This window comes from Stegodyphus dumicola, chromosome X2, assembly GCF_044657685.1.
Source record: "Stegodyphus dumicola isolate Sdum_Otavi_A_Nest chromosome X2, ASM4465768v1".
In the NCBI taxonomy this organism is placed as follows: domain Eukaryota; kingdom Metazoa; phylum Arthropoda; class Arachnida; order Araneae; family Eresidae; genus Stegodyphus; species Stegodyphus dumicola.
Window position 1 is genome coordinate 77348205 of NC_140781.1, and position 25952 is coordinate 77374156.

At 32.7% G+C, this 25952-nt stretch overlaps 1 protein-coding gene across 5 annotated transcripts in view; it reads right to left on the reverse strand.

Annotated features, from left to right (window-relative positions):
- The window catches only part of LOC118195444 (uncharacterized), a 185103-nt gene that overhangs the window by 53695 nt on the left and 105456 nt on the right, over positions 1–25952 (reverse strand). For 3 of the 5 annotated variants that reach the window (XM_035366760.2, XM_085809650.1, XM_035366759.2), the window contains exons 5-6: positions 13236–13301; positions 8610–8699 (exon numbers count right to left, since the gene is read on the reverse strand). In XM_035366760.2, coding sequence (XP_035222651.2) covers positions 8610–8699; positions 13236–13301 — 156 coding nt within the window. Of the gene's footprint in view, positions 1–5199; positions 5353–8609; positions 8700–13235; positions 13302–25952 lie in introns of those variants that run through there. The other 2 variants (XM_035366761.2, XM_035366762.2) reach the window with 2 other exon arrangements.

Genomic DNA, 25952 nt, shown 5'->3' on the forward strand with positions numbered 1-25952 from the left:
AGAAGTGTTGGCTTGCGTAAACCTAAGTTTGGTCACTGTTATTTTCTTTGTGTTAAAATAAAAAGGTACTATACACCCTTCGTTTGACTTTTGTTTCTGTATTTCGCAAGACTTGAAGATAATTCTTCAACAGTATTTTTAAAGTCTTAGTTTATGCTCCCGAAAAACACTACACTTTACACACTTAATGAGTATATATAAAATCATACATACAGGGTTAAATTTTTCTTTATGTGAAAAATATAATGAAACATTTCATCCATATCTGTTGTATCTGTGTGCAGACCTCTACGAAAGCATTGCTGCCTTTCAGTAAACAGCCCTCGCATGATTTGATGTATTCGACTAAGCAAACAATTATACAAAGAGTGGTTAAAGCCATGAAAGAAGTGGTAGTTTACTCTGGATTCGGTTCCCGGCTCATGAAGAAGCTTGCTGGATTGGTTTTTCACCGTGCGTAACAATGAAAAAGACTAGTTTTCCATTACATAAGAGTGCACTGCCGAGAAAGAAGGAAAAGTAAATCTAATTTTCAAAAATGTATGTAGAAACACTACATACACAAAGAAGTATGTAGAAAACTAAGTTGTATATTCAGACGAATGTTAGCGTACTACTGGCTGACTAGGAAAAAACCACTATATATTAATAGTTTGAGCTATGTTTATATAATAAGGTACAGGGTAGATACGCAGGAATTTCGTTAATTTTTCCTTGTACGATGTAAGTACGAGCTGGTTTCCTCCAAAAAATTCTTCCACGAAGTTATCTGTTTCATTAAATAGAATCCATCACCTACTTTCTCTTAATCAGTTAACAAATCACACAAAGGAATAAAATCGAGTTTTATAAAATACTTCATTCTGTAACTCCCTGTATATTTATACATTTTAAGTAGATATATAAATGAATAAATGCGTGCATACATTATATGAAACATGAATTACCTGTCATAATGACGAAAAATACGATCTACGTGCTAATTTTTAAGGCTGAAATATTTCCGAGCTCTTTATTTAGCGACTGTTTCAGATAAATGTATCGCATTAAACCGAAACTATTATTGTCGCTTCATCGTTCGGTCCCATCTCTATATTTTAAAAATTTAAGTTTTGATTATTCTTTAACTAGTAACTTCGTACTCAGCTAGTCTATAAAATCTGAGCCTAGAAAAGATCCGCTAGTTTGGTAAATACGTATATCCTCGTATATCCTTTTTTTTCTCTCTTTTTCTTAGAAAAAGAGAGTCTTTCTTTCTCTAAGTCTCTTTCCGGTCTCTTCTTTTGAGGTACTAGCTGTACTGTATCTTGACATACAGCAAGCGTTAAAATTTCAGTATCACTCTCTTAAGACCTTTTATGAAGACTATTATTTTGCACAATAAAAAAAAATCCATCTCTTAAATTCCTCCAACCCTATTGACTGTTTATTTATTTGACTGAATAAGTCAAAGCACATTAGAGCTCTCTGCTTAAGGGATGCCTTAGTGAAGAGTATTTTAAGGGAAATTGCCTTGAATTAACGTTATATACGCGAAGCACAGCGAAGGCAGCTAGCCCATTTGTCGGGATTCGAGCCTGGGTTGTACTAACAGTGTTCAGAGGTCTTATCCACTTATGCACAGGTGGGTTTACATCATTCAACTCAGCTTCAATACTAAACCTAACAATCAAATTATCCTTTGAAAACGACAAAATTTCCTATTATTCTTTGTTTCAAGAAAAAATTGAACGAGACATTTTACTAGGAAATTTAAAATCTAATTTGTGCCATGGTTGTATGAATTTAAGAGATAGTGATAGGTTTTATTCGATTCCGAGTGTTGTAATATTATACAAAACCACTAAATCGTGAAATATGAGCAACAGAATAAAGTAATGAATTTTTTACACATATTATATAAATCTCGTAAATAGAAATTTAAGTATTGTCATGCAACCAAAGAAAAATTCGCAGCAATAATATTAAATATTTATGTTAATAAATCTCAAATCGCTATTCTTCACAATGAGCAAAAATACAAATTTGGTTTCAAGAAATTAGGGTACAGAAGCAAATTTACGTTTTTTAGGAGGAGGAGTAAGGAGAAGGCGGAAACAGTTTTGCAGACAGTCTTTTATCGTAATTTGCGCCAACTTCTCCCACGCAGAGCCTAAAAGAAAGAAAAGGGAGAAAAATAACTTAAAGAATTTCAGTGTCAATACGGGATCTGCAACGCAGCACTTAATGGTATTCATCTACTCTATTTAGTGACATTTTGTTTCTCTTTCAGGATGAAGGTGCGGCAGTAGAGCGCAAATAATATATGCAACCAACAATGTCGTACAAAATTCTGAGCTAAACTCGTACAAAATCAGAAGCTGAACTTATTTCTTTGCCTTCAATATAAATTTTTGTAAGTTTTGGCAAGTTTTTACAGCTGATCGATGCGTTTCATTTTGAAAGGCTGTTTTGCTGCTGTTAAAATACTGACTTTTGAGATGAGACTTGAATTTAGGGAAGCGAAAGTAGCCTGCAGGTACCAAATATGATGAATAAGGGGTTAGTTGAGATTTGGGATACTTTCTTTCCTTGAAACTGACTCACAAAAATTGAGTTATATGAAGGCAAATTGACGTGCACATAAAACCAATTTTTAGATTTAACACGTTGGATCCTCTTCAGAGCTCTATTTATGGCGTTTTCAATCATCTGTTGCTCGAGAACAAATTCATTTCAATTATCAATTTCTAGTCTGTAACTCTCACCAACAGGATCTTTACTTAATGTTTATGAAACATAGTTAGCCTTCCCAACAAATGCAGATGACTGCTGTTTTATAAATGTTTCATCTTCAATCACATTTGTATGAAACATTGCAATTTTTTCCATTTTGCAGAAAACTTTATTTGCTCAGCTCAAATCCATGACAGCAAATGTTCATTTTCACAAGCAAGCACTTAACTGCACAAGCAATTCTGCCCAAAAGCACATCATAATTTTAGAAACAGTAAAAAGAGATTCATAATAATAAGTGCTATCATTTGAAGTTTTTCAGGAATTTGTTCAGCAATTAGATCTAAAACTGTATTTGCACTGTGTCACCATCTCAGTAACGGAAAGTGCTAACAAGCTACTTCACTTCTTTTTAATCTCTAAATTCTACGTTATTATCATTAGGATCATGAATTTATATCGAATAAGCACAAATATACTCTTTATCACTGATAGTGATTCGCCAATACACGAGATTCACACATGCATGCTGACTGCACGCCTCTTAATTGGGCCTTTATCTGAGGTACTAGCTGTACGCTGTTTAGATGCCAACTAGTCGGAAACTTCTAGGACTATGATGTGTTGAAACAGTGATATAAGTTTGGCGGAAGTCATGGCATATAGTGTGACAGCAAGTTATTTTTGAAAGCATACTATGATTTACGAAAGAATCAAGCACATGCACCAACTAGAATAATCAGGGAAAGACAAGTTTGTTACAGCTTGAAGATTGTATCAGCTTGATATGATACATCTGCAGCTGCTCACGTTAGTGTGTATGTTTAGGGTTTGGTTCATTTGAGTATGGCAAAACATGCAAGGACTATCTGCCTACTATGCTTATGTAGAAGGACATATGAGCAAATAACAAGCTTTATGATAATGAGATTTGACACAAGAGACAGAAGATATCGATGGGAAATAAAACGAAAAACACAAAACATAAAGAAACTTATCTAGATATTACAAAAGAAAGTAAATGTATATAAATCTACGTACAGCATGTCAATGAGTAAAAGCACTGGGAATGTTTGGAGTAAGCTGCACAAGGCTTAATATGGCTCAGTGGGTACTAAGAGTATGATATAACTAAATTATCTGACAAATTATTCGGAAAGAACTGCCTGGAAATTATTACGGTAAGGAGTGTTTGTTGCAGGCTCATTTAAGTTTCAAATTAATGTAAATGCATTAGTAGTATTAAAGATCTCCAAATGTGTTAATTTTAAAATCTAAAACAGCCTCGAATTCTTTGCTTTAACCTCTTAGACGCACAATGTGCATCACTGGAGTACTATTTCCTATGAGCACATTTACCATGTAATAAATCGATAACTTCTTATTAAAATTTTATCCAGCGGCTGTGTTCAGAAACTGGCATATTCTCAATTCGTCCGTTACACATGTATCTTCCGTTTTCTGTGATCTCAAATAATCTTTCAAGAGTTTAAATCTTATTCAAGTCTGTTAATCACTTAGCATTTAAGATCACAGGAAAAAAAGTTCTTAACGTTACGGTAACTGGCAAAATATAGAAAAATTAATTATACTAATTATATTCTATCTATACATACTCACTAATTATATTACGGAGAATGCATACGTTAGCGCCAAGCATAAGTATTTGAGTTTAAAAAATAGACTAATAACAAATGAACATTTTTTCTTGTAGTTTCCATTTGTATCTGATGCATTCAGACTAATATCAAAGCATCTAATATAACTACTAATGAAAACGGCTTTGTCTTAGTACACACATAAAACTTTCAAGGAAATTATGTAATGAATAAAACTAAAGTTTTATCAATTATTCGGTAATCAATATTATTATTCGGTACTATAATTTATTATTATTCGAAGTTTTATTCATTATCCAATTTGGGTAATGGATAAATGGTCCAAATTAAAATTTCGAAGAATTTTCTCAATCATTTAAATGTATTTTAAAGATTTCATTTACACTCTCGTAATGATATCTGGCACATACCTATTGCTTTATAACGGTTTGATTAAAGTATATATAGTCACGCTATTTTTAGGGTAAAATTTTGGTTATATAACTGCAGTACAGTTTTAGTTATGATGCAAAAACAATGTGGCCTGAATATTTTTTTTAAAAAATCGCTGTGTAGACAATTTTTCCCACAACTGCCAATCGACCAATAACTCTTCCTACAATATTTCTAAACAAAAATTGTATTAATAATTTTACCTGGATTATATTTTCTTAGTTATCACTTGTCTGTTTTGCCCTCAAAGACTGATGCCAAAAATTTTTAAATCCCTTACAAAATAAAAATAAAACATTTTATTGTCATTTTAATTAAGTTTATGTGTTAATATGTTTGTAAATAAAAGGTATTTATCTGAATAGATAAACAAAAAAAGGCTTTAAGATCATTGAAGAAAAACGTATACTGAGAAATATCAGAAATTACTTACGAAATTGGAAGATCTGGAATTTCTGGATGAAGATAATGACACATAGCAAGCGGTATAATCAAATCCGAGTCCCTGCAGTTATGTGTCAAGAGGCTGACTGCAGGGACACAAAGTGAAGTCTGGAACTATTTTTAAGCTGGCTCTAAGATACTGCGTAAATATAGTTGTTGTTGAAAAGGAAGCTCTGCCAACCGCGCCCGATTCATCAGCGAAGAAATTTTCATTTGTACCTACGAGAATGTCGCGATTGAAAGAAACAGTTTATGTCACCTGACTGCCTCCTAATGATCTTAGAAATCTTACCCGATTAGCTTAGACCTGCTGTTAAATTAGAGTTCACAGCATTAAGAATATGGGATAAAGAATAACAGACCGTATAAGGAAAGCAATTAATTCATTAAATTTTATTTCAAATTAAAATAAAATTAATTTAATTTTTTTAGTTTTATGTTAGGCGATAAGGAAATAATTATTATTATGATCCCTTGAAATCACTCATGCCTTTTAGTTGGTTTTAATCAAATGGGTCACATAACTGCAACAGAAAAACCTTAAATAAGAGAAAATGTGCATCTTGTTTACAAGAAATACAAACTAGTGTGTTTTATTTTATTTACGTTTATGAAATAATATTGGATTTTAAAGGCTAACTATTTATTAAAAATTTATATTTATTCTCTAATATTTATAAATTTAATTAAATACATTTCCACACATCACGTACAAGTTTCTCTGTTGAGATAAGATAAATTTTAAACTACCAAATTTAAAGATTTAACTTATTTTATCCTTTTAACAGTAAATAAATAAATATTTGATGATTTCTACTCCATGTTCATTTAGTTTCCTCTGACTTACTGAATACTGAATTTCTTTAGCTTTTCAATGTGTTTAAATATAAATTTCTTTGATGAATTTTAGTCTAATATTTCTGTTCTGTTTAAGCTACCTTAACACCCTTCATAAAACTCACTATACTTGAGCAAACATATTAAGTTTCTTATGGTAGTTCGTTATTCTTGTGGTAGTTCGCGGTCTCCCGATTCCAATAATTTTAAATACAGACTTGCATATAACTCAGTTTGCGAAAGTTTTATCCTCGTTATAAAAAAAATAAATTTATAAGAAGTTTGACTCCCACACGACAAAAATTGACCATGATATTTAAATTCAAAATTTGCAGTTTTTGATGTTTTTTTAACCTGTCTTGAGAAATCGGTTAATTAATTTAGAATAATTCGAGGTAAGAAGTTTAAATGAAGTGCAGCAAATATGTGTAGAATTTTATACGAGGAAGTCATGTGGTGTCTACATCAGATACTTTTTGCTATGGCGCAGTGTTTTTCAAATTTTTAAACTCGCGACTCACATCCATGTAATAAATAGCGATATATCGCGACTACATACATAAAGTTGCTCTGAGGACAAGGAGATACTTTGAAAAGAATAATGTAATAGTGAAGTAATAATAAATAAGCATACAAAATTATTGACAATTAATTGGTAATATAAATAATTTCAGAATTGCAGTTAAATCTAAATATTTCCACAATAACGAAGAAAGCTTTAAAATATATCGCGTACCACCAAAAAAATTGTCTCCTGATCGTTCGCAACATGCACTTTGAAAAAAAAAAAAAAAAAAAAAAAAAAAAAAAAAAAAAAAAAAAAAGAATCACTATTTTAATGTATTTCATGCCACCTGTAGTAGATAAATTGTAAAGCACAAGAATTCATTTCAAAGCTCAGAAGTATTCATACCCTTAAGTACAATTTATAGTATTTAAAAAAGATTGTGTTTACTCTACAGCAGTAAAGAAAAGCAGGAAAACACACTCCTACCGAACCGTATCTATAATAACAGATGACTACCCTGCATTTGCCTTTGGTTATGAGTGTGAATCCCGGGATACACTCACCTTATCAGATGATTTTTTCTATCCTGTTACAGTGCTAACACTCAGACATTAGAATTTGTACCGAGATAATCTTAACCAAATAATTGCACTAAATAGTGAGAAGAATAACACCAGTGACGTTGCTGAATTGTGATGGCGATCTGTCAATTATGGGCACAAGTTTCTAGCCATGTTAAAAGCCATCAAGATAGTGTTTGTGTAAATGAAAAACAGGCTTGGCTGTCAGGGTTATTTTATATCTATTACAGTAGTAAAATGGTAACTATTGACAAATATCTAAAAGGATTGCTTCAAGTGATAGCTGCCAAATAGGATCTCGTGAACTTTTTCTTTTTTTCTTTTTTTTAATGTGTTTAAAGTACAATAATGATTATCAAGGGGTATGACAGCTCCTCTTCAGGACCACTTCAGTGCATTTTTTCTGGTAAGGTCGTATAATTTAGTATTAATAGTCTGGTAATGTAATAAAATAAACTACAAGTAATTTCTTTGTATTTATTTATTTATGTAAGGCTCTAAACCAAGTACAATTCTTAGAGAAATCACATTTATAAAAACATAAAACTCGAAAACAATAGCATTTAAACATATATCGGTTCACTTTCCTTCATCAGCGCATACTTAGTGACTGAGTTGTATCCAGAAAATCTTCTAATAGTTTATAGAGAATACCAGACTTTTTCTCCCAATCATTCCAGATACATAAATAGGAGACGCGTAGCGTGGACTTCCACAGGTATATGTAGCAACGATGTCCGCTAGTTCGTTCTCGATTAAATCAACAGGTCCTGGTATGCAGCAATAAAGGATCCTATAATGTTGATATTGAACTTCAGTATGAATGTGTATTACGCGACGAATTACAATTCTAGTGCTCTTAGCACACTCAGTGATTCTGTACTGAATACCAAAGTACTGAAATTTTTCTTGTGTTATTTACCTATGAAGGAAAGGGCTAAAAGTATAGCAACGATCTGTACAGAGCTCGTAAAATTGGTACAAGCGAGATGAATTTTCTTCCCTCAAATGTATTCTCGCACACAAAAGCCGTGATCCTGGGACTTAGAACTATATGTACATAGTGCGACATATTCGGAAATCCTATCTATGTTTCGAACATGCGTAAAGAAAGAGATATAAGTATATTATGAATCTAAAACCTGAAACGATATGCATTGGTTAGGTTAGGTTAGGTTATTTAATTACGGCAAAGCCTCGAGGGCTATCTGCCTAAGAGGAGGGATGCCTTCGTGGAGGACTTTCTAAGGGGAACTGGCTCGTATACACGTTACACATGAGGAAAAACACGAAAACACTCATGCAGCCATCCCGTTCGCGGGATTCGAACCTCGGACCGAACTACCAGTGTTCAGCGACTTTACCGCTCGGCCGCTGGTGGGCCGATATGCATTGGAACTTCTATAATTTGAAGGAAATCCGAAATAACAGTGTCCGTTTCAAGCGTAAAGAAGTAATAAATTGCATTCTTACTTTTCCTTGATTTTCCAGTTCAAGCAAGCAAAATTCTAGCAATTCACATCGTTCATTCGATTCTTCTAGCTGTCTCTGCAACTTCATTACCTGAAAAAGAATTGTATGCGTGTACAGTTTAAATATGTATGAAAATCTATTTCTTTTTTTATACAACATAATCCGTAAGATGCTTCTGATGTTCTCCAAGCGAAAGAAGTTCTTTAAACCAATTAACCGATTAATATCTCTAGATAATTTTTTATTCATGAACTTTAAGAATTTTTGTGTCACAAAGGAACTTTTTAGACACATTCATGAATCTGGTCCGCAAGCTCCTCTAAACCAGTTTTGCGAAGGTTTAATTTTAAGCCCCTTTCGCACAAGGCTGTATTTAGCAGAAAAGCTCGGTCATAGCAGAAATGGTTTTGAACTTCATGTCTGTCGGAGCAACATGTTAGAATTCAGAAATATCAAAAGCTTAGATCTAAATTAGAAATTAGATTTAGAAATTAGATTTGAATCATAATTAGATATATACCCTTTTAAAAGCAGCAAGACTATGTTTGAAGAGCAAGATTAATTTCGAGTAAATTAACAAAGATTTCTCATTTTTAATCAATATAGTTTTTTTACAAATCAATAATTTTTGTTTCGCTTGCTCTGTATTCAGGAAAATATACTCCTGTAAAATACATTTTTTTTAACTTTCTACAATGTGCAGGAATTTTTTTAATTTCAGATTAATTTTTTTCTGATTATAATTGTAGATGGATTTTTTAGGCTAAATTTAAATGGAAATAAAAGAGACTTTTCTCTTCAACAGTGGCTTTCAAAGTGGAGTTCGCGAAGTGGTACCTGGGGATACGCCAAAAAAGTAAGCTCACGATCACTTGTGAGTGTATGATTTCTTATATTATATTGCATTACATGAGGATTGCATTATATTGCATTATTTGTTTTCGTCCTAGGAATACGCGACTGTAAAACGCTTTTCATTCGAATATAGAATATCGCAGTAAACCAGTATTTTTTCATTTACTTACACAAAAAATCTAAAAAGAAATATATATATATACGATAGCACAGCATATGGTGCTCAAAACTTTCAATCGAGATGCCGAAATTGCTGCTTTAAAATAAACTATTAATTTTACAGGACTGTTACAAAAAATAGTAATTTAGTTTCACATACGCAAGTACTGTGTAGATCAGTGTAAGAAAAGCACTTCATTAGATATGAATAAATCATCAGATATGAATAAATCATCAGATAGTTTCTTTTGTCCAGTACAAGTTATATAAAGTACATATGTTCGTAATGTCACAACGATTCGCCGTGCACTGTTAATTCAGCCATCTGCTGATATATTTTTCTGCTGTCCGATAACCAGTAATGATTCAGGAAAGGAGATAACTTTGGCAGTTAGTCACCAGAAGTAGTTATGTTTTCTTTATTATTTTGACGATTAGTGCACGATATATATTTTGAAATAATTTTGAATTTATCAAATTCAGAATATAATTTGAAAAAAAATAATTGCTGGTTGTTAAGGAAATATGTACAGGAAGCATCATTTTTATTTATAATTAAATTTAATATAAAACTACAGTCAGTTCTCGGGGTAACGGCGGGATTTATTGAAGTAATAACGGGGATAACGTCCACAGTTAACTCATAATTGCGTTTAAATCCGAGAGCAGTTAAAAGAAACCATAGAAAAGAAGAAAAACTCGCGTTATGTTGCTGTCTTGGCCATATTACATAGAACAATGGTTGCCACAGCCGGACTTCTATTTTCCACTCCCGATTATGAGGGAGAGCACCTCAGGGGCATCTCCCACCCCTGTCCCCTTCCACCAATCCACACGACAGGACTTTCGGCTCGCCTCATATTTAGAGCGCTGCACCGACACTATACATTTACAAACATCCATGTCTTCTTCGGGATTCGAACGCGTGCACTTCGGTACCGTAGTAGGCTCCGCCAACCACTATACCGTCTGGGCGACAACTCGCATTATAATTAATAGAAAAATATAGTCAGCTATTTAGTGTTTTGTAGCACACTTTGGGGAATAAAGTCTCCCACAACGCCTGTATATATCTGTAAAATGCACAGTTTATGAGTGTGTCTATAATACGACTATAATAAGTTTTAACATGTGATCCCCCTGTAGACACTTTGTATTGATATGCGCACGTTGCTGTTGTTATGACTAAACCTCCTGATCTAAACATAGTCTAGTTCCGGTTTACGAATTTATCGTAGCTTAGATCACGTCTGCTGTTGGCGAAGGTCTTGGAAATCTTATAAATGACAATACAAGTTCGACCAGCTTCGGCGCATTGTCAACGGAGGATACCCCGAGGGAAAGATACAAAAATATCCTACCCCTTTTTTCTATCGCCAGCCTCTCAGACAGGCTTTCTGTTCGATGCTACTTTAAGTGCAACCATGCCACAAAAAACAGTACACATTTACAAACATCTTTGCTCTACTATGGAATTGGAACCTGTACCCTACGCTATAGAAGCCAGTTTCCCTACTGCCATGCTAAACAGGGTGGCGCACACTTGGCTGACACCAAATATTATTCATGTAATTACTACATATGAAAGTATAATAAATCTTATTGTCATTATTCACAGGGAAATAGAACAAAATATCTTTTCAAAAGGAGTTCTAGGAGTTATGCCATTGCATTCATTGATTAAACAGTTTTTAGTGCACATTATCAATAAATTTGTACGTGTACTATAGATAAGACTTCTCAGTTTCACCTCTGTTGAAGAATTCACTCTATACCTCGCGGATTACCTTCTCTGTGATTGAGTCCACAGTTCCTCACTCGTCTTATGAATGTCATCAAGTACGTAAATTCCTATCACCAAGCGGGCCCACCAGCGTCTGAGCGGTAAAGTCGCTGAACATTGGAAGTTCGGTTCGAGTTTCGAATCCCACGAATGGGCCGGCTGCATGGGCGTTTTCGTAGTTTTCCCCATGTGTAGCCTGAATACGAGCCAGTTTCCCTTAGAAGGTCCTCCATGAAGGCATCCCTTCCCTTAGGCAGATAGCCCTCGAGGCTTTTCCTAAGTCTCATGAAGCAAGCCTTACCTCCAAGCGCTGTGGCATTTCATATAACTCAAATGACATTTGGTTCCGTTGTTCTAATTGACAGAACACTACTGTTGGAATATATCGAGATAAATGTCTAATAAAAAGGTTTTCTAGTAAGAAGTAGTGAGATCACTCTATCAGAGTCGGAGAAAGAATCACTTGCTCGTGGACGACTCTCAGTGTGTTTCGTTTGGTTTGTGTGATTATGGCAAAGCTTTGAGGTCTATCAGCTTAAGGGAACGAATACCTTCGGGGAGGACTTTCTAAGGGAAACTGGCTTGTATACACGTTACACATGGGTAAAAACACGAAAACGTCCATGCAGCCAAACCGTTCGCAGGATTCGGACCTCGGACTGAACTACCAGTGTTCAGTGACTTTACCGCTTTGCGCTGGTGGGCCGACTCTCAGTGGGAGGGGAGCATGTATGATGGTTTTCTATCACCGTACCTTATCCTTGTAGGAGAAGGTAGTGAACTGAAAAATGTTTTGTTACTGAACTGTAGTTTGGAATGACTTTTTTCTTTCCTCTGAAATGCATCCAGTTCCTCATTAACTGGGGACTAATCGAGCATAGCCTAAGTAAAGGTTCAGTTTTACTTATTACGAAACAACAGAAAAATATCAAAAACCATCATTGTAAAAAAATATTTGATTACTGAAAATACCGAAAAGGGGCGATGCGAATAACAGCGGGGATAGCTAAAGGACTCTACAAAAAACCAAAATGTTCTAACCAACTTATTTTGCGTTGGTTGAACTCAATGACATCTTTCAATTTTTCTTGTAGGAAAAACTACATAAACCAACCAACCAGCCCTTTCACGTGGATTCGAACTCGGATCGAACTACCAGCCATTACAATGTTAACCATTTGCTGGCAACTGGTGGTGCATATACTTAATATTAGGCAATAAAGCAACCTTAGTTTGGTGTAGATTTTAAATAAAACTTTATTGAATTCGAGGTCATCACAGTTCCTTCTTCAGGAGCAAAATTATTTTAAAATTAGCGTGTATGTTTTAAATTTGTAGTAGGATAGTTTCATCTCCTGCTGTGAATAATTTATCGATATCCTTGTATTTTAATACTTAAACATATTAGATGTCAACGCTAATCTTTTCCTCTATGCTTCACTCTCCGAATGAAGTAACGGGTAAAATTATGTAACTCTGTTGTTACCATTCTTATGTTAATGAACTTATTCTTCAAATGTTACCATTCTTATGTTTAATGAACTTATTATCCAGATAAAACTGCTTGAGAATGTAAGAAAACTGTTAAAAGTAATCTTACCAAATGGTAGATACCAAATGGGAACTGTAATTTAACGAGTAAACTTTCACGTTTCAGCACATACGAAATCTGTTCTTTGAAAGTTAAGCAGTGTCGAAACATAATATCAAACAACAAACTGTGGGTGAACATTGAATTTCTAAAAAGGCTGATATTAAAAAAATATATCTGGCTAAAAGAACGAAGTTTAAAAAAATAACCATTATTTAACGGTTCGTAGCATACTTACTTGTGATTTAAACTGCTTCAGAGTGGCTTGCAACCTGATTTTCTCATGAAACCAATGTATTGCTTGCTGAAAAGGACAATATTTAAGTTAATAGTCAGAAAATCTCTTGCAGTTTTAGTTAAGATATGCAAAAGATATATCTTCAAAGCTACTGAAGGCTACCGCACACAGTAGCCAATAAAATTGTTTATTTTCTTACATGTTAACTCCATACATTTACTTCTAGTAACACTTTCAGAATACGTAATTTCAATAATGAGCGTCGGAGATCTCCAAAAAGGAATCGAATTTTCTATGGTACCTCGCACTTGGCGTGCTATGTGCTGTAAAAACGTTCCATTTTAATTTCGTAATATTCATTAAGCTTTAATTCCTTAAATACAAAACATTTTTACCTTTACGTGCAAAATTCTCAAAGATGCGATTAAAAAATACTTTCAAATACTGATTTTATAATGGATGCCCTTTTACTCAAGGAGGATTAATTACTAATCAACGTGCCTTAAGTTCACTCAAATACCTTGCTTTGCATACGCAACAGGCAAGCAAACTTGATCTAGTTAGGTTACAAACACTCAGCAAACTTGATCTAGTTAGGTTACAAGCACTCAGCAAACTTGATCTAGTTAGGTTAGGTTAAGTTATTTAACTAAGGCACTGCACAAGCGAGTTCCTGCCTAAGGGAAGAAATGCCTCCATGGAAGATATTCTAAGTGAAACAGGCTCGAACTAAGTTACGCAAGGGGAAAATCAAGTATGAAGCCAGCCCTTTCGGTTGTTCCAGCCGGTTCGAACTACAAGTATTCAGCAGTTTTAACCGCTCTTGCTGTGATGTTATCAACTTGATCTTGAATACACCCATGAATTTAGCTTGTAATCTGTGGGGTATTTTACTTTAAATTAAATAAAACATGATGACAATTTTACTAACTGGACTTACCATTCCACAAGAATGATATAAAAAGGTTAGATGTAATTTTTTCGAATTATACTATTCATATGTTCGAAATTTTTCATAAAATTATCCCTCTTATTTTAAGAATCTGTCTTATTACAGTGCCATCGCTAAACGTTTCGCCCCCTCCCCCCGGTGAAATTACTTCGATTCTAGAATATGCCGCACAGTAACTACATAATATACAAATTTGGCATAATTTTACAAATTTTGCTTCCGATGCGGCTGCATCTGTTGCACATGCTCTGGCGCCGAAGCTGCTTATTATTTATCTCATTTATTCTTTATTGCTAGTAGGTGAAATGTGTGGGGCAGAGCTGGGCAAAATTTAATTGTATTGCAATTGGAGCATGTAACAGGAATAAGATTTTAATTGTAATTAGATTATGCAATTACAATGTAATTACTTTTTCAGTAACATTAACAATGTAATTGCAATTACAATGCAATTATAATTACATTGTAATACTAAAATCTAATTATAATGTAATTGTGATTGCAATTACAGTAGGTAATTACAACTACGTAAGTAGGAAAATTACTGTCCCTGATAATTTCTGTTACATAACCTATTGGAATCGTGATGGAAATTGAAAATCGCAGTAAATGATAGTATATCCGAAATGGTTTGTCATTTTGAATACAGAGTTTTTAAATAATACCAAAGCGATAACCGCATGTAGTAAAATTATTAGTATGTTCCACTTAGAATTATCCTTAATTTTTGCAGGTACTGCAGCTTGTGATTGTAAAATAAATTTTTGTTTAATTCTTTGTTAAATACTACACATATTTTCAGTTAATTTGTAAAAGAAATATATTCAAAGCGGTATGTATTTACAGGCAACTAATTTTAGTTCTTTCATATAGAACTAAATACGTGTAAATTTGTTACACAAACATGAGTATTAATGATGTTCTGATGTTCGCCGACAAATATGTGGATTAGATTAAAGGAAAACAAAGACTGTACGCCTAGCGAATGAGATGCCTTTATGGAAGATTTGTTAAGGGGACTCGTCTTTTTTTTATGCTACACAGAAAATAAATCACAAAAACTTCAGTTAGTCTTCTCGTTTGAATTCCATTTTTCTTCCTTAGATAGTAGAAACATGAATCTGATCTATTATCACCCTGGTTAGTTACTATGTGTACTAAAATTTTACGTAATGCTATTGAGCGCGATTTTGCACACTGATAGCACTTTCTGAAAGCTGTTTCTGGATTATTTAAGTTCATTTCGTACACGAATTTTAGAGGCGTGATCATGTCTGCAGATATTGTTTCCATGAGGATAGTATTTTATATTATAAATAAACATAATACGCCTTCATCAAGGTGTAATAAACTGCGAGAGCTAAATCTTTTTGTAATTAAATTGGAATTTTGGTTAATGTACATCTACAGTATAACTGCGACGGTAATTTTATTGTTGTAACTGTAATGCAGTTGTAATTGCAAATCGTGCAATTACACTTACATTGTAATTGAATTGTGGCCAACTCTGGTCTGGGGACTATAAATGAATTTAGCTATTTGAATTTACTACCGTATCTATATTTTAAAACAGGTTTGGTTTGGTTTATTAGATTACGGCAAAGCACTCGAGGGCTATCTGCCTTAAGGGAGGGATGCCTTCGTGGAGGACTTTCTAAGGGAAACTGGCTCGTATACACGTTACACATGGGGAAAACCACGAAAACACCCATGCAGCCAGCCCGTTCGCGGGACTCGAACCTCGGACCGAACTACCAGTGTTCAGCGACGTTACCGCTCGGCCGCTGGTAGGCTCTATTTTAAAACAGGAAATATGTGTCTCTCATACTGGGGGGGAATTTAGATCTCGCCCCCATTTCCCGGTGCAAATCCAGTATTCCAGATATTTCGTTATGTGAAAGTAACCTAATCCATATTCCAAACTATATGATTTTGTTTTTAAATAAAGGATGTGTTGATGACTTTCTAATTTGAGTTTGCGTTAAAAAAATAAACCATTCAAGAACCGATATCAGATATGAACATAATAATAGTGATAACATCGTAAGCTAAACTTACAAGTATAGCTTCTCAGTTCTGTACCTGAAATCTAGAAGAGTTGGATAATCGTTTTTAGCATTATGGAGGACTAATTAAATTACAGAAAAAAAAGGTCAGAAAATTACAGTCACTTGGGAAATTAAATGCATATTATATTATCTGCTGACTGAGAACAACTTCTGAAAGTAAAGCATTGCCCTCATTTTAATAAACTGTTGAATTGTGTCTAATCTTTAACACTGAAAATAGAACAACAGAAGTCAAACTTAAATAATTTTAAACCTAATAACTGATCTAAGACTCAATCTTGAATCTCCGTTTCTACTTGAAACCTATATACGTCAACGCTAGTTACAGAAATCCAACAGAACTAAATTGAGAATCGCAGAGTAACTCTTTATGTAAAACAAACTCTGTATATATACTAATTTACAATTTTTTTATAATTTTATAAAGACTGCCACATCAGACATCAAATACACTTCATTATCTATATTTCATTATCTTATACGCGCTGCACGATTTAATAACGTAAATGTGTAAAAAAGCCAACACTGGAAAGCACGTGAAATTATACTGATCTAATTTCCCGGATTATTTTAAATTTAGGATTTTTTATTAGGAAATTTCCTACATGAAAATCCAAAACACGCTCCCTGTTACTATTTATGAAGAAGTATTAGGCTACGTTCGTTTGTTAACAACTTATCAACTATAGAATCCGTAACTAAATCATCTATCTACACCATATAAACAACCTTTCGTTCTGCAAAGCTTAAAATTTCTTTTAAAATTTGCATTATGGGCCTTTAATCTATGTACAAATATAAACCGCGAGAACGCACATGAAATACAGAATTACTTAATCTGTTACCTCAGATTATTATGAGCTGCTATTGACAATATCTTCCAACAATGACATTTGACAATTAAATTATAATATTTATATAAATTAAATAACATTATCATTTTATTAGATCGGTTACGTTTTTTTAAAAAGAAGAAATAAAATTCTTTTATGAGCAAATCATATATATTTGAAAAGTATTATTGCATATATTAATTATGTATATTACTGCATCAGTTCTCGATACAAAAGTACTAAAGAAGAATTAGGTTAATTTAAGTTATTTAGATTATGAAAAATCACATGAAGGCTCTCTGTTTAAAGCTTCATGGTGGAACTTCTAAGGAAACGTGACTCATATTAAGGTTACTTACTAGGCAAAACCGAGAAAACTCCCTTTGCCAGTTCTTGAACTCGGATCGAAACCCCAGTGTTCAACGGTTTTACCACTCATCTAATTTTGCATCTTATAACAGAAATCTATTCAAAACGCGTAAAATTTGTGGGAGTATTTTTGGGGAGTGTTATTGCGAAGTACAGTCCTTAACAACTTCTTCGAGCTTTATTGTGTGTTCAAACGGTAATAATTTACACTTTTCTGGCATGTTGTATGTAAATATGAAATCTGAACCGAAATTCTTACTCGAAAATAAAACAAAGAGAAGAAATATCTAATGAAATTAACATTAATTCTTATCATTTCTGTGAAGAAAGATTGAAAATGCCAAAGCTCACGAGGCTATTTTCCCAAAAGAAAGGGTTGCCGTCGTGGAGTTTTTAAGAGAATCTGGGGTAGAGAGGAGTTTCTAAGAGAATTATTTAATAATTGACTAAAATCTAATTGTATAAAATTTCAATCGGTAGCTTAAAAAAAGAAGCATCGCATACTTAGCCTTGAGCTAAATATTTCCAATGTAAACAAATTAAATTACATTAATGATATATATGTACAGTTCTACATGAACAGATTAGCATTTCCCAAGCAGGGTCCGCATAGACTCCCAGAAATCCATAGAAGCTTTCAGGGGTTCCCAACAAAAAAAAGTGTATTTTGGGGATCCACATTATGAACTAAGGAATTCGTGATAAATACTATTAATAATAATAATAATAATAATAAAGTAAACTATTGTCACAGAAAAAAATCTAGAAATTCGTGGTAAGAAGATATTCGTACTTTCGGCAACCATTTTTAGTTAACGCGAGGAAAATTTCTTTCCATCGAAAATTCTGGAAAAAGCTTCAAGTAATTTCAGACGCTTAGCCGAGGGGTGCCCTGCCCCCGCTTGAACACTACCTGCGCTTCAAAAAGAAAAAAGTGCTTAATTATTTTCAGCAGATAAATCTTAAATTTTTAAAATATTGCTTTCCAGCTTCCCAACAAACACGTGTAATTAACCAAAATTAAACAAATATGGTACTATTTTCCATTTAAAAGTAAGATTAGGAAAAGCATTTCTGCTGTACCAAACAAGCAGTTGAAAATTACTCCGAAGGTTATGTGATACTTTCAAGTTTTAAATCTTATCCTTTTACAGCTTTGAATAGACCTCCGTATACGGTCTCACTTTCCCTTTAGCTATCAAGATTAGCATCGCAGTTCTTTGAAAATAAAGAATCTAAAGAAGGAACACACTTTTAAGCACCCAAAATCAAAATGATTAAATTAAATATTTTAAAAAAATTAGTTGGATTATGTAATTTTAAGATTTGCTAATTATTATGCAAATATTCCGGAATGAAGACTCTAAAGAAGAAAACGTCCTTTAAGCACCCAATATCACAATGGTTATGGGAATTAAGTACTTAAAAATTTACTTGGATTATTTAATTTTAAGATTTGCTAATTATTATGCAAATATTCCGGGAGACGGGAGAGAACTCTGTAAAATAATTTTGAGTGATTGCTATATCGAATTTCAGTTAAGTGTGTGCGTCTGTGCTTGAGACAAATCATCACATAATTATGGAATTTCGAAGGAAAACTGACTCTGAATGCGTATTAAAAATAATGCATGTAATTTTCACTCAATTTATGCGTACCTCTTATGTAAAACATTCTGAAATATGCTAAATTATTTTAAATTGAAATTGCTGAATTTTCAGCAATTTTAATTTAAAACAGGAGAAATCTATAGCATGCAAAAAGCATGTTTTCCAGTACAAACAATTCTTGCTTCAATAGTTTTGTAAATATATTTGTCACCACAATTTCAATTTATGTTTACGATTAATGTTAAGGTCATTATATATTTAGCTAATATTTATAATCACTGTAAATTTGGATACATTTAACAATAAGATTTCTTCACGGTAACATTTATAGGAATTTATGAATTAATAAATCCTTCATCCCAAATACATTTATAAATAATTTAATAAATATTTGCGCATTTTGTTAAAGGCAAATTTATACTGTTTACAAGGATATACCTAAATACTCATATTTACTTAACATTTTAGAATTTGGGGGATGTGCAAATCTTTAATTTCTGTGCATTCACTGTACATTTCGAGTAAAGTAATTTAAAATAATTTAGCATATTTCAGAATGTTTTACATAAGAGGTACGTATAAATTGAGTAATTCAAATTTTCTATTAAATATAATTCGGCAGAGCATTCAATACGTAGCATAGCAGTTTTACCCAGTTTAATAGTTCTCTGATAATACTATCCATTTCTCTGATAATTCATCCATTCCAATTCATAATAACTATCCATTTCACGTTACATTAGTCATCAGATTGCCATATTAATTGCCTTAGTCTGTATATCAGTATTGCTTCATTTTTTAAACGGTAAAACAACCAATTGACAAGTTCACAAATATCGAAATTTACATATTGCCAAGGTAATCCAAAAGGCAACAATACGCAAAATGTATGCATCTACAGATTAATAACATTGATGATGATTTTTTTTATGTCTTGAAACTGTTTTAAAAGTAGCAGACCACTACTCAATCTCTCCTCATTTATTTAGGACTAGATTAAGGAATATTAATAAATAAAATTTGGTTACGTTTCATTCAACAGTATATGTATTGAATAACAAAGATTCTTCTGTGTGTTCGCTTCACAGTTGAAGTAAAGATATAATCAAGAAAGTATAGTTAATTTAGCTAGAAATCATAGAAAGGTTAAGGTGAAAAACAGAAACATTGAAATAGGCATTTAATATGTTTGTAAGGTAATGATTGTAAATACGTTAATTTAATGTAACATTATCCATGGTTATATTACATAATTTTATTATTATTGTTGTTATTTTTAAAATCTATAATATAATTATTATTTATATAATTATGTCCTTAACTTGATGTATTCGTTAAGTAATTATTACCTATACATATGAAGATGCAATATAACAATAATAAGGTCCCCCCCCCCCCAGTATTCTGATCTGGCTATGCCCATGAATCGAGAAAGATTCAGTCAGCTGTAGTCGTTTCATTCTATTGCAAGTAATCGGTCTCGTCGTGGAGAAATTTATCGTTTGTGTCATTGAACATCATTGTTTTAGTGAACTATGTTTGTCGAATTCTTAAAAGTAATAGCGGATTCAGGGGTGAACAGCGCTGCAGCTGAAACCCCCCCCCCCACAGAAAATAAAATAAAAAGTATTAAATTTCAGACCATTTTTCAATTTTTATATATATTTTTAAGCTTTATTTTACAGCTTTCTTTATCACATTGGAATTGTTTAATTATTATCTTTTAATAACCTACACATACATATTTCATTTAAGAACATCTTAACTGCTACTATACTAAAAAATAAATATTTCATATGCGTATAAGGGGGCATGTATTTAAAGTGAAATTCAGGAGGCCCATAAGCAAAAAAAGGATTGTTTGTTATAGGTTGGGAACTCCCTAGAACCGAAAAGACAGACGACTTATAGTCTCGTTGTTCCTTCTACGTAGCACTAGCTCGGATGAGGGTTTAAAATAAAAACATTTAATATCGTTATTACCAAGAGTTATTATAATAACTTGTGGTGTTACAGTCATAGTTCATGATTTAATGGAGCAATGGTTATATTTTTATTGAAGTGACTACCGGACCAGCTATGGGCTTGACAAAGGACAAGAAAAGTGGACCAAAACCAGGAATTTGAAATTCAGTTTTTCGCTTTACCAGCTGTCTTATGGTAGCGCCATCTATTGGCAATCAAAGGAACCTAAAACACAAATCCAATGAAGTGTAAACTACAAAAAATTTTAACGTGAGCTTTAAAAGAAGAAATTATTCAGAACGGGGTGACCTATCTGAGCAACTGTGTAGTGGATACTGGCCAAACGTGTTTAGAAACACGTGTTTCAAGCACCATGAATAAACAAGGGAATAAAGAATGAGATTGGATGGATGCAAACCTTTATTTCAATGTTGGGTCGTGATCTTGAAATCTAAAAAATTTTCAAAACGCGTTTCTTAAGCTAAAAAAAAAACGAACTGGGGAAAAAAAGTGAGTTGCTTTCCTTACCCCACATTAAATATGCGTTTATACTCGGAGGGGAAAAAACATGAGGAAGATTTTGGATTACTGCTGTTATGTTCGCATTGCCAAATCTTTTCAATCATAAGCTAATAATGTGCTTCTAATAATATACTATACGAGATGTACATCCTATAGAACAGAGGCGCGCAAATACGGGACAGAAATGTTTTTTTTAGTGTATCATGTGGGCAGGATTATCACAAGGTGCTTTCGTGACGATGTTTTGTAATACCCGAATGGTTTGCCAGGATGCGACTAGGCAGAAGGAAACATCCCACCCCAATAGCAATTTAAAAAAAAAACTGCAGTTTAAAATTTATGTATTTACTTTTCACTTTAAGTTAGCATCAAATACAAAATACGTACAAGTAAACATCAAGGAATATGAAACAAACAAAAAAAAAAAAAAAAAAAAAAAAAAACATCATCGATGATTAATCAAATATTTTTTGAAATCTATAGCTTTGCATATATTTTAACTTTTATTCAAATACTGTGTTGTAAAAACAATTATTAATTATAATGTGAGACGTGAAATCTGGAACGAACATCTGCGACTATTTCATCGAAGTTAGGTTCCAAAATTACTTGCAATAATCCTTAATACCGAAAGTAAATTTTCGTCAATAATTTGCGAGTGATATTTACTTTTCGTGTACTTAATTGACGAAAACGTCCATCCAAATAAAACTAAATATTTCTTAACATAATCAAGACAATATTTTAATTTATCTGCATTCAAGGAGTCTAAAAAGCAATCAGTTCGCTTGAGTGAAAGCTTTCTTTTAATAAATTATCTGATTGCAAATCAATCAGTTCTAGCTGGGTCTGAACTGGAGCATCTTGCACATTAAAATGAAAAGGCGATGTTATTTATGAAGTCTCGTTTTCCGTATTTTTTGTAAAGTCTTCTAATTCCAAGATGTAATTTTTTTTACTATTTTTTCGTACTTAAAAAAAAACTATCATTTCTCAAGTTTTCTCGTTGTGGTTTTAATATTGAAAAGTGATTTAACGTTTTCTCATTCAAATTTATTGCACGTTTTTGTCATCAAATGATTGACATGTACACCGTTTCATTTTTAAATAAAAGTTTATGAGAGAATTATTCTATCCGTAATCTTCCTTTCTGATCAGTCTGTATCTCAATATTATTCCTATTTTATTGCGTAATGTCGAAATTAAAGCTGCTCGAAATGATAGAACTCTTACCTTTCGGGGGTGAACAGATTGTCGTGAGTTGACGCAATCAAGTTTTATTTATTTAAAATGTTAGGCTATATGGAAATAATTTACAAGATAGTGCTCGTTGGTTCTCGCCGAAGAAGAAAAAAAAAGAAGAAAGAATAAAAAAAAAAAGATAACGTAAAAAGTTCAAGAAACCTCTTGTGCCCGTAAGTGGACATTAAAGTTCTCAGAAGGCTTCTGAGTGCAGGGTGAAATCCTGGTTGCCTTTCAACTTAGGTAGCAATAAATCCGGCTACTGGCTCCACAGAAAGACGAAAATGCTCTGAGAAAGAATTTGCTCTTAGCAGAACTGAAAACACAAGACAGAATTTGTATTTGGTTTCTCTGTCTTTCACTAAAACCAACTTCCACCCTCTCTAGAGTTGCGTTCACTGTTTTTGTTAAAGATTTCCTGGATGTGTTGGGAAGACTTTCTGAATTGTCCTTTGCTCGAAATTCTCGAATGGCGAGAGCAGCCAAATTGTTCGCAAGTATAATATTGACAGGCGCAGGGAAATTTTCATAAGAATTCCCAAGCTCTGACTTAGAACTTGATTCGGGATTTATCTGCATCTAGGTGTTCGGTGACGAGCAGTCGATACGTAACAATAAACAGATGCGTGGGAATTTTGAACAAAGGACTCCCACAAGCATATTCCAGTCAAGTTTAATTTCTGAATGTAAAGTCATTTGCAACCGATCCTTGCTACGCCCTTGTATACATATTTAGAAATGTACACAGAACATAAATATCCGAAAACCCTTTCTATTATTTCATATTTTCAATACTTTTTATATTTTAATTCTTTATTCCTTCCACATTCCCACTAGGGAAAGTATCTATTCATTTATGAAAATTTGATTTAAATTTACAAATAATTAAGATATTTCAGGGCAAAATTTTACTCGCTTTTTCTACTGCAGTTATTAAGATCACACATCTTTTTTTTGGGTTTTAAGATGGCTAGTTAATTGATGGCCTTTTTCTTCTATTAACAGCCAGTCGTGGATACTCATAAATCCTCTATTTATTAGCACGAAAGGTGCTATTAGTATCGATTCTCACTTATTTGTCCGTATCACATTTTTGCCAACATAACTTTTCAAATAAATGTATTTTGCCACCCAATGATATCGCCATGTATTATTTTTAAAAAATAATATAGCGAATATTAAAACATGTTTGAAAACACTTAACATTGTATAACATTGTATCATGTATTTTAAACATATGCTGTTAAAATTTTGTAATTTTGCTGCTAAATTGTATGTGGCATAAGTGGGAAGAAAGTGATGTTTAAAAAGAAAAAAAAAGTTGTTTATATTATCTTGATATGAAAACTGAACATGTGTATGATAAACTGAGGAAAGTCTGACAAAAACAGAAAAAAGTATGGCAGCACTTAACATTATCTGGAATTCTAAAAATATGCTTTAAAAAATTTTGTGGTTTTGCTGTTGAATTTTACGTGGGAGTAAGCTCAAAGAAAGCAAAGTTTTAGAATAAAGTTAAAAAGAAAAAGAGTTTGTGTTAGCAGAAATGAATCCAAGAGCAGACTGGTAAACTGTGGGCTCAATGAGAGTATAATAAACTTTAACAAACCCTCTGGTGCAACGTTAAAATCTGAAACTTTAAGATTTTCTTTTATTACTTATTTATTTATTTTCTTTGCATAATTTGTTTAAAAGTGTGCAATAAAGCGATACACATACGCAGAGCTGCGTGCATTCGCTTTTCCACCAACCACAAGTTTTGCGTTTCACGTAAATATGGCTAGCTATAGGAAAAACAACAAGTTTCAAATAACTTTGTTATCAAGAGCTGTATTAAGAAAGGTGAAGATATGCAATTGACAACAGATTAGAATGTGTAGTTATAGTTAATTTCTCAATAAAGGGGCATACCATCAATTTATAGCTATGTATTTAGTTAAAGTTTATATTTAATTATAACTGGACGATGGATTTTACAATTTTAATCAAAAGACGGGTATTAATTTTGAAACGAAACAGGATGTAAAAATTTGTAATAAGCATGTTATAGTTTTAAGACAGTCAGCAGAAGTTAGGAAAGGGATAAGAGACTTAAGGAGCTGTTGTAAAGTATAGCTACAATTTAAGCTTAGATATTCCTGTCTTACATATATGATTTACTTTGCTTCCGTAATTATACTATAACTGTAGCATTTTCTACCTATATAATATAATAACTACTTTATTTACATACACATTTCAAAATGAAGCGTGAAAGACAGGTGTGACCAAGTAAATCACGGAATCATGTAAACCAAACCCAAACCAAATCATTTTTGTTCAAAAAGTTATCGATTGTATGGTTATTACCTACCGAAATCACAAATCTCTTACTTGTTTTCAGCAGTGTATTAAGTGACAAGTATTACTATGTAGATTGTATAGATCAATATATATATATGTGTGTGTGTGTGTGTGTACATATTCATAAAAGGGATCGTGTTCACAGAATTTTATGAAATTAGCATTCTAGAAAATACCGATAGGCTTCACTATTGCATCATACCCAACCTGTAACATCATTTACAAAAATTAATTTAGTTTAAGGACTTTTTAATATAATCATTAGATTATATTTCTAAAGTAATAAAACTTCTGAGTATAAACATATTTATAGCTTCACAAAACTTATAAATTACTTGTGCGAAGGTTCTAATAAATTATAAACTAAAGAATCTTATACGCTAGTAAATCGCAAAAGAATATTACTAAATGACATTTAAAGGGAGGAAATCAAATTTTAATTATTATAATTTACTTATTTAGCTGACCCCCTTCAGTAAGTTAGAAATGATGCGAAATATTACAGATTTTGAAATTAAATATCTGTTTCAACTTTTTATTTACTACTTTTCATAAGGAGTATTGAATATTCCTAATACAAGAACCGAGGGATAGGTATAAAAAAACTATTTCGTAATTTTTATTGAACTGCTTGTTTTAACTTTAAAACACCAAAATATGAATAACTGCGTAATTTAAAGCATTTTTGTAACTGGAAGTACATGTCTGCAACCAACGGTTGCGAAAATAAAGGCCAAGTAAGAACTCTGGTGGACAGCTTCACTAACGTCGATGCGCCAACATGAGAAAACAGCAAAACTTTTCGTCCATT